The sequence below is a fragment of the Scleropages formosus genome, chromosome 9 (genome assembly GCF_900964775.1).
Source record: "Scleropages formosus chromosome 9, fSclFor1.1, whole genome shotgun sequence".
NCBI classification, from domain to species: Eukaryota; Metazoa; Chordata; class Actinopteri; order Osteoglossiformes; family Osteoglossidae; genus Scleropages; species Scleropages formosus.
The window spans coordinates 14,995,971-15,010,614 of record NC_041814.1 but is presented as its reverse complement, the minus strand read 5'-3'; the positions used below and the strand labels follow the sequence as shown (position 1 = coordinate 15,010,614).

The 14,644-nt window shown below is 38.7% G+C and overlaps 2 protein-coding genes across 2 annotated transcripts; one reads left to right on the top strand and one right to left on the bottom strand.

Moving 5' to 3' along the window:
• The first annotated feature begins 1,723 nt into the window (after positions 1-1,723).
• On the top strand, positions 1,724-4,830 carry LOC108935368 (carnitine O-palmitoyltransferase 2, mitochondrial-like). Its single transcript, XM_029254841.1, has 6 exons — positions 1,724-1,747; positions 1,902-2,113; positions 2,466-2,546; positions 2,621-2,727; positions 2,834-4,138; positions 4,502-4,830. Exons 1-6 carry the CDS (start codon positions 1,724-1,726, stop codon positions 4,828-4,830), a joined length of 2,058 nt encoding a protein of 685 aa, XP_029110674.1.
• Positions 4,831-6,679: 1,849 nt separating this feature from the next.
• magoh (mago homolog, exon junction complex subunit) lies at positions 6,680-9,518 on the bottom strand. Its single transcript, XM_018754020.1, has 5 exons — positions 9,332-9,518; positions 8,870-8,928; positions 8,376-8,486; positions 8,109-8,191; positions 6,680-6,870 (listed from the first exon to the last, which is right to left on the bottom strand). The coding sequence occupies exons 1-5, from the start codon at positions 9,420-9,422 to the stop codon at positions 6,771-6,773; spliced, it is 444 nt and encodes a 147-aa protein (XP_018609536.1). The 5' UTR covers positions 9,423-9,518; the 3' UTR covers positions 6,680-6,770.
• Between the last annotated feature and the right edge of the window lie 5,126 nt (positions 9,519-14,644).

The window sequence follows — 14,644 nt, the reverse complement described above, 5'->3', positions numbered from 1 at the left end:
GTGATGTTCCCAAAATGCCACAATAGTTGTGCTCCCATACACACTGCTACACACATTCAATGCCTTGTATAGCCTCCCCAATCATCATACCTAAACATCATTTAAGCTTTATGGAATGCTCTGGAGCGAAAAATGCAAAGCAGATTTCCACCTCCTTCATCCCTCAAAGATCTGGAGGCCTTTCATTCTGAAAAATGGCACAGTATCCCACTACATGAAGTTCAGGACTTGTATGATGGTGTTCCCACATGGACTGATGCTGTTCTGAAGACAGAGTGGCTCTTCTAATGATTATTCCTTGATATTAATATATCGTTAGACGTATCCCTTATTTTGTCCTTCCACTCTATAGCACCAGCATATTTTCCCTTAATGTGGGTGATACTGCCATCTGTTGCTCAGCCAGATGTCTAAGGACTTCAGCATGTAAATTAATACTTAGAGTGTGGGGAGAAAACTTTTATTTGTTGAAAACAGAAAAAAAAATGATACTTCAAGGAATGATGCACTTTGTAAGCAAGACTAAGGAAATCTCTTATAAGATTATAGACAAAATTTACCCTGCAAAGTATTTTCTCTGAAAATTCCAGGATGGAAATGCAATTTGTTCTTCTTGTGTGGCGCGGCCAGAGACTGCGCCTCACCTTTTCCGGCACAGTTATTTCAATGACGTCACGCCCCCAACCACGTGCCTGACAACCGCACCTGTGGGAGATTAGGGAGGACAGGTATAAAGGGGGCGCTACGGAAACACCTCGTTGCGGAACCTCACTCCACAACCGGTCCACGACCGGTCGCTCCCCTTCCTGTCTTTTTTCCTCCCATTTCTGGTATTCCTGGCTCTTCGGCCCAGGGCTCCTGTGCCACCCCTTGCATGATGTTTGCTGATCGCCTGAACCATGCCTGTCCCCGACTAACGCCTCTGTCCTCCCCCTGATTAGAATAAAGCAACTGCGTTTGAGTCCATCCTGTTGGTCTCCTGTGTCCCGCTATGACAACTGAAGGTTATGGCAAGTTCATTATTAATAAATTCAATAAGGATTTCGTTTTGTTCAATGAGTATGTACTGTCTGGATTCTTAAACTACAACATAAACACTGACAAGCAGACATATATTAACAGTTTAATTACTATTTTCGTGAAATATCATATACATAAGTGCGAAGCTGCAAAAAACCTTTCATCTATTTTTTCTTAGAAAATCTGAACAGTACATAAAACCTAATAGTGTGTATTAATACAAAGGCCGTTGAGACGGAATTATTGCAATTTCTTCAAGATGTGTGGCGTTTGCATGGTGTTTGTAAGAGTCTCCCCGTGTCTGTGTGGGTTTCTTCCGGATGCTCCAGTTTCCTCCCGCAGTCCAAAGACATGCTGTTCAGATTCACCCATAGTGTGTGAGTGACTGAGATTGTGTTCTACTGATGTATGGATGAGTGATTCATTCTAAGTAGTGTATCTAGCACTGTAAGACATCTTGGTGAATAAGGTGTGTGGGTCGATAACACTACAAAGAGTTCATTGGAATTCGCTTTGGAGAAAAGCGTCTGCTAAATAAAATGAAAATGTAAGATTTTTATGTAACGTAAGCTCATTGGGGTGGCTTCCAATTCGTTTTATTTTATTTACTGTACTTATTTCACATACTCCCCCTGGCTTTTCTGTGTTTATGTTGTACTCTGCATATGAATTGCTCTTTTAAGTAAGACAAAATAACTTTACGATGTACTTTCAAAACGTGGATCAGGCAAAATCCAGCAAAACGAAGCACTGTCAGGGGAGGAGACTTTGGACCGCAGACAGAGTCAACAAATTAGTAACCACCTCTACTAGTAAAATCATTTAATAGGTAGATACCATTCTGCTGTCACTTTCTCATGACTTTGTCTCCCTGTTTCCAGCCTCAGGAGCACAGTCATCGATCACATCAGCATGTCATGGCTAATTTAATTCGTATGCGCTTACACTGGGCTGTGGGAGAGAGGAACCGGGTGTTTACCCCCCGTTTGCCAGACGGGTCCTGGCAAAGTTACAGCAAAAACGACGGGTGGCAGTCCGAGTACCTGCACAGGAGCATCGTGCCCACGATGCACTACCAGAAGAGCTTGCCGAGGTGAGGCAGACAGAACATCTACTGCTGTGGCCCTGACTTTACTTCTCTCAGTTCACCCTAACTGATGAATGTCTTGTGCCAGTTATGTTGTATTTGAACATATATAAAAGTCCGCACTAGACGACCCTGTGTGCAGTGCTAGTCCTCCAAGCTTCACTGGGGACACCCTGCCGCCTGCCACATCTTTTCTCTCTCAATGCTCACATGATTTTTTATGTATTCTAGTACCAAACGCTCTTCTCCAAAGCAATGCACAACTAAGGGAAACAAAAGTGTATGTCACAACTGACAAGGTTTCAGACTTAAATGTAACATTTTGGGTGAACCGTTGATCTTTTTTTTTTTTTACCAGGCTACCAATTCCAAAACTTGAAGACACAATCAGGCGGTATTTAGCTGCTCAGAGGCCGCTCCTCAGTGATGATGACTATAGGTAACTTCATCGGTTTTTGTGCGGCCCAGTGGCATGCATTGAAGTGTCCTCATCGTGTTTATCATATTCTGTAGTAAAACGGAGAAAATGGCTTACGAGTTCCAGAAGGGGGTGGGAAAAGAACTGCACAGTGAGTTGGTTGCTCAAGACAAGAAGAACAAGCACACCAGCTATATCTCTGGTGAGAATCACAACTTCAAGCATCTGAAGTCTTCAGTACTGAGTCTTGCTTCTTATTAAATATGTCAGTATTCTTGCTCATCTAATGTTTATTCTGTTTAATTCAGCCCTGTGGCTCAACATGTACCTAACCCAACGTAATTCATTGGTATTGAACTTCAGTCCCTTTATGGCTTTAAACCTCGATCCCAAGCCAGAGTACAATGATCAACTAGTGCGGTCAACGAACATGGTGGTTTCAGCTGTCCGCCTCATGAAGACGTTTCGTGCTGGCTTCCTGGAGCCTGAGGTTTTCCACCTGAACCCTGCTAAGAGTGGCACTGATGCTTTCAAGAGTCTGATTCGCTGGGTGCCACCATCGTTGTCCTCAGTTGGGGCCTACTTGATGAAAGCCTACCCCTTGGACATGTCCCAGTTCTATCACATGTTCAACTCCACCCGCATCCCCAGACATGGTCGAGATGAGCTTTTCACTGACGAGAAGGGCCGGCATCTTCTAGTGATGAGAAAAGGCAATATGTATGTATTTGATGTGGTCGACCGAGATGGGAACCTTGTGAAACCAGCAGAGATCCAGGCACACCTGAAGTTCATATTGTCTGACCAAACTCCGGCACCGGCCTTCCCGCTCTCCTTCCTGAGCACTGAGAACCGGGATGTGTGGGCAGGGTTGCGTGAAAAGTTGCTTGCTGCAGGGAATGTGAAAGCCCTTGGGCTTGTGGACAGTGCACTCTTCTGCCTCTGCTTTGATGATGAGACTCTGCACGATCCCATCCAAGTCTTTCATAACTTGCTGTGTGGTGACGGGTGCAACCGATGGTATGATAAGTCATTCAGCTTTATTGTTACAAAAAATGGGAGGGCTGGCATCCAATTTGAGCATTCTTGGGCTGATGGTCTAACTATCTTTCGCTTGCTGAATGAAATTTTTAAGGACACTACAGAATGGCCCCAGGTCAGCCCTGGCTCTCAAACAGCTGCAGCAGACTCAGCTTCTGCAGTGACAAAGTTGCAGTTCAAGCTGAATGCAGAACTAGAAAACAGTATCAGCAAGGCTAAAGAGAAGTTCCAGGCAGCTGTCTCCAAGCTGACCATCGATATAGTGGAGTTCAAAAAGGGGGGCAAGGAGATGCTGAGAATGAATAAGCTGAGCCCAGATGCCATGGCACAGCTGGCCTTTCAGATGGGCTTCCTGCACCAGTACGGGCAGACGGCGAACAGCTATGAGGCATCCAGCACTGCAAAATTTCTCCATGGCCGCACAGAGACAATCCGGTCAACAACCATCCACACAAAGCGCTGCACACATGCCTTTGTTCACCAAGCCAACCAGCACTCTGTGCAGGAACTGCGTGGGATGCTGGATGAGTGCTCCAGGTATCACAAGCAGCTCATTAAGGAGGCTGCAGTGGGTGAGCCCAGCTCTTATTGGCACATTTTAACTAATGAGAACCTAAAGCTGGTTATGTCTACTTATTTACCAGCTAGTAACTATGTTTTTTTGTACAACTCCCTCTGGAGTACCACGTTGTTTTAAAGTGTTTAACATTAAGTGCAAAAAGTATGGAGAGACATTTAGCACTACTGATAACTGCAGTGATATATCATTTTAAAAACTGTATTGGAAAATGCAGAAAGCAGTGGTATACATGTATGTACAAATGTATAAATGTATAAAGAAAAAGCATTCCAGTCAGCTGGCTACTTGACCTGCTATAAATGCTATAATGAAGGCAGCAGTTTGATAAAATTTTATTTTTTCCTCCTCCCACAAGGCCAAGGATTTGACCGACACCTTTTTGCCATGCAGCATTTGGCCACCTCCAAGGGTCTGCCTCTCCCAGCTTTCTACCAGGATACTGCTTATAGTACTATGAACCACAACATCCTCTCCTCAAGTAGCTTGACAAGTCCTGCCTTCAGTTTTGGAGGGTTTACTCCTATGGTGCCTGATGGATTTGGGTTAGGTTATAGTATCCACAAAGAATGGATAAGCTGCTTTATTTCCAGCTACCCAGCTCGAAATGTTACGGAATTCCAGCGGTGTGTTAATAAGTCTTTGGAAGGCATCTTCAGTGTGGTAGAAGGCAAACTTCTCCGTTAAGCAAGATAAAGTACTTCAATTAGCAGATGCTTTTCTCCAAAGCAACTTCCAATGAGCACCATTAGGTCATCACTACAATGAACACTGTCAGATCATACCTTATTCACCCAAAGTGCTGCCCATTTCTATAATTAAGTATTGATTATCCTGACAATTAATGGTGTAATCGGACAAGAAAAATACTTTTGTTTTGCTAAATAGCAATATAAAATATACACGAGAGGAAAATTAGGGCAAGTCTCATAATATGAACAATTACCTTGTTTCATTGAATGAAAATCAATATTTCTTCAGGGCCATAACAATTACACTTAGTTTCAAAGAAAATGTGAAATCCACTAAATAAACAAAATGTATTTTAAAGTTCTAAAAACTAGGGCGTAAGTAAAGGTGTTCGTGCGATGAACATCGGTACATCAAGTGGAAAGTAACAAATAATTTTTTAATCAATATTAGCCAGTTAACTTATTGATCTTTGTTCATTATCTCCAGATCTACTATTGCTTACTATCCATTTCAGGATAATGAATTGCTTCTGAGAAAAGCAAGATACTCCAGACTCTGAGATGAGTTTTATGAGTGGAAAAATATAATTAGCCTTACAGATGTTCTAATTTATATACAGAAGCTTCTGATTGTGAATTGTATGTTCAGATTTTTAAATTGAACTGAATGAACTATCTAAATACATAACTATCTAATTAAACAATTATGCACCTATTGGAAAATTAATGTATCTGGCAAACAAAAAAAAATTGGTGCAATAAAGGGAATTATACTTCATGCTGTCAATTTTGCCTCAGTATATTTCTTATTGTTTTGCAGTGATTTTAGGAAAAAATTAATGGTACATCCTATAAAATACCTAGCTCCTGCTAGCAGACATCCTAATTGGGAACATTTCATTTGATGTCTTGCACACCAATTACATTTATAAACCAAAACATCTCAGTATTATTACCAATATGACCATGCTGTACCTCAGTGGTGTGGTTTCCTTTTGGCTATGTGCTTTTCTCGTTTCACACCTTATCAACTGGCAGTACAGTAGCTCAGTCAGTGATGTGTTAGAATTTATCAAGTACAGTTCTGCAGCCGTGGGTTTCCTCTCATCAACCAAAAATATAGTAAGAAGGCAAACTGCAAACTCCAATTTGTCCTTCCTTCTGGGACTTTATGGGTTCCTTGTGATAGACTGGCATACCATCTTACTCCATGTACAATCAACAAACTGGATGAGAGAAACCATTATTAGTTATGTGGTTCCTGTGAATAGGAGGATCTAATAGAACACTGGACATGTGATTTAAGTAAGCAAAAGGTAATTTCTGCACCTGTTTTTATAAAAAAGGGGGTGGAGGGCAAGATTTGTTTCAAATCAAAGGATTAAAAAACATTTCACCAAAACAACAATTTATACAAGTAACTTGTATAAAAATTTGGTATAGATACCATTTATAAAGTCTGTTAACATACACTGTAGAAGACTGAGCTATTTTGTATAATTTCTTTCCTTAATTTGACACTACGGATATGTACTTTTACTTATTTATAGTTCAGGAAAATAGGTAGAATCAACATTTCACTACATACAACTAAACTTTTCTGAACCTCAAAATCTATCAATTGTTTTAAGTCGTGATTATCCTGACAATTAATGGAGTAATAGGAAAAGAAAAATACTTAGTTATACATGAAGAAAAAATATGGCAAGTCTTGTAAAATGACCAGTTAATTTGTTTCATTTTATAAAAAACATGTTTATTCTTTCAAAATCAACTTGACATCTGAAGATGACACATTGAACTTACCCAACCAGTTCTTTTGATAACGAGTTGTAGACACCAGAGCAATTTCCAAATTTATTCAAAATACAGAAAAAAAGCAAATTAAAAGCAATGTACAAATCTTCAAAAAGAAGTCAAAGTCTCACTCAATGTTTAGATTGGCTTGATTTTGAAGTGTAAACCAATGAGACTGAAAACAAGACACTTCAGATCTTGAACCAGATAGTAGAAAACTCTGAGTCCTTCTGGGTCCCTGGAAAGAGGAAAAGTATTTAAATGATTAGTTATGTAATGGAAATAAAGTGGTATAAGGCCAGCACTCACAGTAGTAACTACATAGATATGATTTTTTTCACCCACTGTAAAGCCAAAATTAATGCTATAAACACAAAAGCATTTCAGCCTTCATGCAGCTGACTGGATAAAGGGCATCCATTTAAAACAAGAGTGGCATTCATTACATTGCAGAGCACTCAATATCATTCCTACCTGCAGTTTGTCCAATTTTCATTTTTCTATTCAATTGTCACATCACTCTGTTTATAGTTATTTGCTGACCAAAACTGAGTGATGGCAGAACACCCATCCCTTGCAAGCAGAGTTAATTCATTCTGTGAAATCACCCTAGTTGTGAAAGGACTGAAGGGATCACTGAATCATTATCAATGATCACTTGTCCAGTACAGGGCTGCAGTGATTCACAGACATATTGATAATGTGGATGAAAAATATTTATAATATGAAGAAAAAGTTTCTAAGAACACCATGTCTGTCACTCTGCAACACATGTGGGCACTGTGAGGTTCTGTAGCAGTGTTACAAACTTCTGATGCTACATGATCATTCCATCATGAGATTAAGGTTGCACTTATAATAGTGTAAGCATGTTCATGTTATTAAAGCTCTTTGACTATAGCACACATAGCTATAAATGTGCATGCCTGAGGCTGCACAAAGGAGGACAATGGGCTCATCAGCATTAAAGTTTCTAAGGAGACCAAAGTGTGCTCACCAATCACTGTTTCTTTGAATAGTAGTTTTAAAAAAAAAAAAAAAAGTTTGACAAGCACCTTGAGCCTGTCCTCACTCCTGCTCTTCAAAAGATGGTGGTGTCACAACGTAGATGTTTATAGTTTATTTCTATAAGGACTCAAAGGACCCAGGTTCATATTCCACCTCCTGCTTTAGCACCCTTGAGCAAGGTATTTACCATAACTGATACAGTAAAATTCACCCTGCTATATAAATGAATAAATAATTATAAGCAGCTTAACACCAAGATCCTTTGGAGAAGTGTCAAATAACCTGCTGTTTCAGTATAACTAAGTAGAGGTCTTTCAATATGACAATCTATGGCTGTGATTGGTTAAAACTGTCAACATAACAGGACTTTGTGTTTATTTTACAGGACCTTATTATTACAGGCATGCGTGTAAAGGTGCAATGCAAGCAGTATTCCTATATCAAAAATCAGGGCAGATGTGTACTTACTTGGACTGGTTAACATCGATCAGAGAGCCAATCTTGGAAGTTGTGAATGAAATGTGTTCATCGCCTATGACGATTTCCAGCTCCTTTAAAGAAAAAGAAATTAAAATATAAATAAAGACAAGTGCTTCACAGAATTTGCAAACTGAAAGAATGTGTCCTCTCCAGTGATTAAAAAGATACAAACCTGTTAGCCCACTCTGCTCCACAGTAGAAAATTGACAAATTTTGTCCAGCAACACAACAGCAATGAATACAAAGGATACAAACCTGTCTGCCCACTCTGTCTGGCGGTGGCCACAATGCATCGTCCTCTTTTGTGATTTCACTGTCGTCAATAATCCTCTTCAGTTCCTCCATTACACTTTTGTGCACGTATGCCTGTGGTGAAATTCAGAGATCCCATTTAGTTATACTGCAACTGATAAAATAACTTCAGATTTGGGGGGCAATCTATGACCTATTGCATCTCATGCAAGAATCAAGGTTTGAGCTGTAAAAGATGTATTTGCTATGGTTATCTATCCATATTTTAACTGATTCTCCCTTGTGTAAGCTGCCACTTGAGTAATGAGTGCCAGCAAAACGGCAGAACCAAAAAAAAATAGCTTTTATATTATTGTGTCCATCTAAACCTCTCTTCGTATGATGTTACACACACTTACACAGCGAGTAGTACATCGCTTGAGCAAAAAACTTGACTAACAAATGCAGAAAGTATGAGGACCCTAGCGACAAAAAGGTGAAACCCATTCCATTCCAACCTCTTTCCGGATCATGACATCATTCTTGTAGTTACTGTTGTTGGCATATCTGAGTTTTCCTGCAAAATAAACAAATTCAATGACAATGGGGACCTAATGCAAGCACAAATGAGAGGATACTATCCACCAGAATTAACGTATAAAAATATTATTTTGCAGCCAGGGCTTATCAGTTACGTTTCGTGTATTATACAGACTAGTACACTATGCAAATAGATTTTGTAAGAGACTTTGAAACTTAACGCAAGTTATTATATACAAGTTATTTATTTACAGCTTACATAGCAGGATAATGTTAAATAATTTTTTTAAATATGTTAAATTCACTCAACTTTGATATGAAACCCGTATTTACTGGGTGTCCGACTGAGGCCTAACCCGAAACCGCCTCGGCGGCGTCCTCAGCTAGCTTCCAGCTAACCATTGTATCTTACGTGATGTAACAAATGGCATTCAACTCACCGTCCGGCCGAAACTCGAACTCCAAAAACTCGTGCCCAAATTTGCCCTTGTGCCCAACATAGTACCTAAGATAAAAATCACTCGAGGACATTTTTACAAAACTCCCGCCTGTCGAAACAACTAGCTCACTCCACGCTACTAACAGCACTTCCGTCTGATGACGCTCGACTGTAACGTAACGCTTCTAGGCGCATGATAGTGACGTCACACAACTACGCGTTCTGCCGGAACTTTCAAAGAACTCAAGAAAAATTCTTGGTTACAGAGACTTCTGTCATTAAAATACTAACAAAAGCAGATGGCTTATGTTGACTGACATTTACTGCTCTTTCTCCTCACGTCGATAATGCACTAAGCGAAAACCACTGATAAGGTGCTGTTCAATGTTACGTGGAAGAACAGGACACCTGACACCTGACAGTAAAATCTGTTAATGAGCACAAACACAGTACGCGGAATTTATGAGTTTTCTTCACTTCGCAACGTTCAGAATAAACTGGCTTAAGTTAACCACTACACCACTCCTCCCTCCTCTACTCAGAATCTCATCCCACATTATGTTTTCTCTAAGATAAGAGGCCTCCAATTTCTTTTAATGTGTAATTACAGTGTTATTACTGTAACGACCCGCGTTACTGTTTTAGGAGGGAAACCTGTGTGATGTAAATAGTTGCATTATGGGGAATGATGTAAAATGTGGGTGTGCAACCACTGGGGGCCTTTCTGGGGAAAATGATGGGGTGACTGTGTCTACCAGTGGAAGACTGGATGGTTGTAGGTACAGGTCCTCAGACTGAAAGGATTATTTCCTTGGTTCCTAGGGAGAAACTTTACAGATATGGGTTGATCAGACATCCCGACTGCCCGTGACCCCAGTGTTCGGGTGCGGAAGCGATTAAGCGCATTTTTTTGGGATTGCGGTTATGCCGGGACAGTCTGGTCATTGGTTGAGCCCTTGTGTAGAGAGTTAGATGGCGAGAGGGCATTGACTTTTGATAATATTATGAAGGGACTGTCCCCCAAGGTAAGCAAAGCAACCTCCGGTAGGATATGGTTGATTGTGAGTTTGACAAAGAAAGAATTGTGGAATGCATGCATTAACCTTGTCCGAAAGGGGTTGAAAACAGGAGCTTATGGTGTCTTTTTGAAAATTTGAGTTGAACTGAAGTTCAGAATAAAACAGGATATGATTGCCTGGGGCTACCACGAGGCAAAGGACAGATGGAAAGGCCTCGTGGATAAATGTGTCTGAAGCTCTGAGGATGGACGTCTGCTTATGGAACTGCACTCTTTTAAAACATATTGTGCTTTCTTGTATCTTACCCCTTTGTATGTATATTCTTTTATATTTGTTTGTGTGGTTTTTACTTGTATAGTATTTATTCACAGATTTTAGTAGTTTTGTGTTGTTGGGTTTGTGCACTTTTAACTAACATTTTTAACTTGTGTGGGTTTTATTTGTATAGCATTTTATCTACAGATTTTAATGGCCTTGTTTTATCAGATGATTCTGTGCACTTTGCGTTTTTATACTGATGATTACTCGTGTATGTCTGTTTTGTGTTTATTTGCCTGTTTTTAGGGGTATGATCAAGTTTTATATTTGTAATTTAAAAGTATTTTTTGTGTTTTGAAGGAAGCATGTATTATGATACGATGACTTCGGTTAAGCTGCTATTGGGGCACGGTCCTTTTAGGTATGTCGGTGTGGGGAAGATATGGGTCAGTTATATTTTTTGAAGCCAGAAAGGAGATTGTTATGGGAAAGACTTTGTCTTGACAATGTATTTTATGTAATGATTGCTTAGTAATTTTGTTGACCAACTGTAGGAAAATGGTGTTGGGTTTGTTTGATTGTGGATTTTTAATGTATTGTTTTGGTTGTGTATTATTATTATTATTATTATTATTATTATTATTATTATTATTATTATTATTTAACTTAAAGTTTGGTTAAAATTTCCTTGGTGCTGGTGTTCAAATAAATTGTTTGTGATGAACGTTGCCTCTGCATTCTTCTTTGCCCCATCCGAATCCACGGTGCTGTGTGCCACACTATATAATCCCTGTCAAACTGTCCAGTTTTCATAAGCAAATGTTCTTAGCCTGGTCTCTACCTCATAAACTTATCTCCACATAAATACTGTATGTAATCTGAAATAGAGATATTTCATATAAAAAGCAATCCATCCAGCCATCTTCTGGATATGGAGCCCTGCTCATCTGCTGTGGGGGTGATCTTCTCACCTAGTCTTCATAAAAATAACAAAGATATCAGCTCCTTATTCCAAAGAGATACAATTTCAGAGCTGCATATGCAGTCTCGTATTGGAATGGATTGGTTAATTTAATACCCATTGGGAAAAGATGTGGACTTTATTCTTGAACTTTAATATGAGACAAGTCTCCTATAGATTAATTTATAGATTTTCTCCATGTAAGTGCTTTATTCAAAGACTTGAGAAAGACATTGACAGTAGGTGTACATTCTTTCAACTCTTCTGGCTCTGTAGCCACATGCAGAAATTTCATTCTTGTCCAATTTCCTTAATGCAGTGTAAACCTGGTTTCCCTTCAACTTCTTTTACTTCTTAATATGTATTGCTTGGATGTTATGACTATGAGAGAAACAATAATAGGTGTTGTATAATTGACAATTTTTATTGCAAAATATTACATATGTAAGTTTAAAATTAGTTGTACAATGCATTTCCACTGTGAAAGAAATTACATTTATTTATTTAGCAGACACTTTTCTCCAAAGCAACTTCCTATGAACTCTATGTAGTGTAATCAGCCCACACCTTATTTACCAATGTGACTTATATTGCTACATACACTGCTTACACTGGGTCACTCATCCATACACAAATCAGAAATGATAAAAAACTATTCTAATTTTGAAAAATCTCAGTGCTGTTAGAACCATGCTTCTGTTGCCATCTTATTGCATTTGTTAAGTTTTTGTTTATGTACTTCTCCATGTTCATTTTTGTTTTTTTCTTTTCTGTTGTAATATAACCATAATGTAATATTTTTGTTTGGCTTTTAGTTTTGTACATGATGAAATTACTCAGTTTTTCTACAGAAAAGGTATAAATTAAGGTTTTTGTGCTTCTGTGGCATTTTTTGCAGATAATATACATACTAATAAAACCTCATCACTGACACACACACACACACACACACACACACACTTACTTTCTGATCCACTTGTCCCCTATGGGGTCGCAGGGAACCGGAGCCCAACCCGGCAACACACAGGGCGTAAGGCTGGCAGGGGAGGGGACACACCCAGGATGGGACGCCAGTCCATCGTAAGGCACCCCAAGCAGGACTTGAACCCCAGACCCACCGGAGAGCAGGACCTGGTCCAACCCACCGCGCCACCAACCCCCTCATCACTGACAGAGAATGCAGTTTTGTTATAGTTAAAAAAACTGATTACTGAAAAAAAACATGGGAATACAGTTTATTGTACTCAGTTGCGTTTAATGCTGAGCAATTACATATTTTACATTTTTTCTTAAAATTGTTTAAATAAAAATGTAACAGATGTAAAGTTTGGCTAAATCAAGCATTTTACAGAAGAAAACAAATGCAAATTATTCCAACGTTTGTACATTTTCCTATCTGATCTCTGGTATCTGACCCTTGCAATTAGAAAAGACTTGAAGACTGTTTTTGGCTTCATAATACAAAGAGGTGCTGCAAAATTGTGAAATGATAACTACAATACTGCCCATCTGACTTTGTGTCCATTAGATGAATTTACAGTTTTTTTTTTTTTTTTTAAGATAATGTTCTGAGATGTGCTATATAATTCTGGAATTGCAATACAAAACATTAACCAATATGTTTACTCACAGTGCTTAACCAGAAGCACAAAACTGTAGTATAGACTTATCATTTATCATCATTCTACTGTAGCAACTCATTGCTGACAATCATAGGTGACTGCTTTACAAGGTATTTGTTTTCCTATTTGTTCACATTAGAAAAAAAAGTGAATATGATAGATAACCTTCAGTACAGTAACATACCCTGCTAATAAAGTTAACAAAGATTATTTAAAAAATAAAAAAAAATCCAAATCTATCACTGTGCTTAGTCACACACCCACAATACTACTTCATATTCAGTCAGCATCTGTTCAAACACCTTACAAATCCGCACCATCTGCAGGTACGTACATGACTTTTTCAATATGCATTTGAAAATAGCAACACTTGATAAAAATTTACATTGCAGATTTGTTCTCATTAACAACAATGGTCATTTTACAGACTGTCACTCTTTCCCTTTTGGTGGTATCAATTTACAGTTATCTGGGTGGTGACTGTTAAAATAAAAATGCAAATCAGGAGTGCCCCAAGGTAAACACACATGGCATCAGTTTTTTATACCCTTTTAAAGGTGAGCACAAACATGAAATGTATTTTTTTTTTAATACACTCACCATGCTGTTCATGACATGGCACACTGTCTGCTTCCACAAAATGTGAACAATAAATGATAAATGACCTACAGACAATGCATCCTTTTTTCCTTACATGGGCAAAAATATTTCTGCAGAGGGAAATCAACAAGATAACAATCCTGGATTGAAATGAATACACTAAATACACATACAGAAAAACACTGTGAACACCTGTTCATACAGTACAGTGTTTAAGATTTTATTACATCTGCCAAATGGCACTTGACATATAAGCCTTTTCTAAGCCTCATTTTGAAGTAAATGTCCACATAAGGTATTGCAGACATGTGCATCACTCAGATGCATCTAAGGATACAGGGACATATTTTCTACCGAAAGAAACTAACCAAGACCAGAAAACACATAATCCTTAAATTCCCCAAATACATAGATTACTGAACATACATTAGGGGTCTGCACTGAAATGACTTCAGGAAAGAACATTCTGCATAAGAGAATTACTGATGCATGAGGTATTATCGTGCGATACTGATGACAGTTTTATTACAAGGAACTCTGAATTTGTTGACATTGTCATTACATAAAGGTAGCTGTTAAACTCAGTCTAGCTAATCTGACGCTTACAAGAGTATCTAGAGAAGTAGTACACTGAATAAAACACGTGTAACTCCCCGAAGGTGTGTGAAAGTTGACCAACGTGAGATGTGACTATTGCCCAAGATTAATATGGAAAACAAAGCTAATCCTCTCTCTTCTGTTGTTTTCACATATTTCTATATATGTAAAACCCGCATTTTATTGCATATTAGACTACCTTTGTTAAATCATTATATTCACAGAATATGAAACTGTAATTTGAGGCAAAAGTCAAA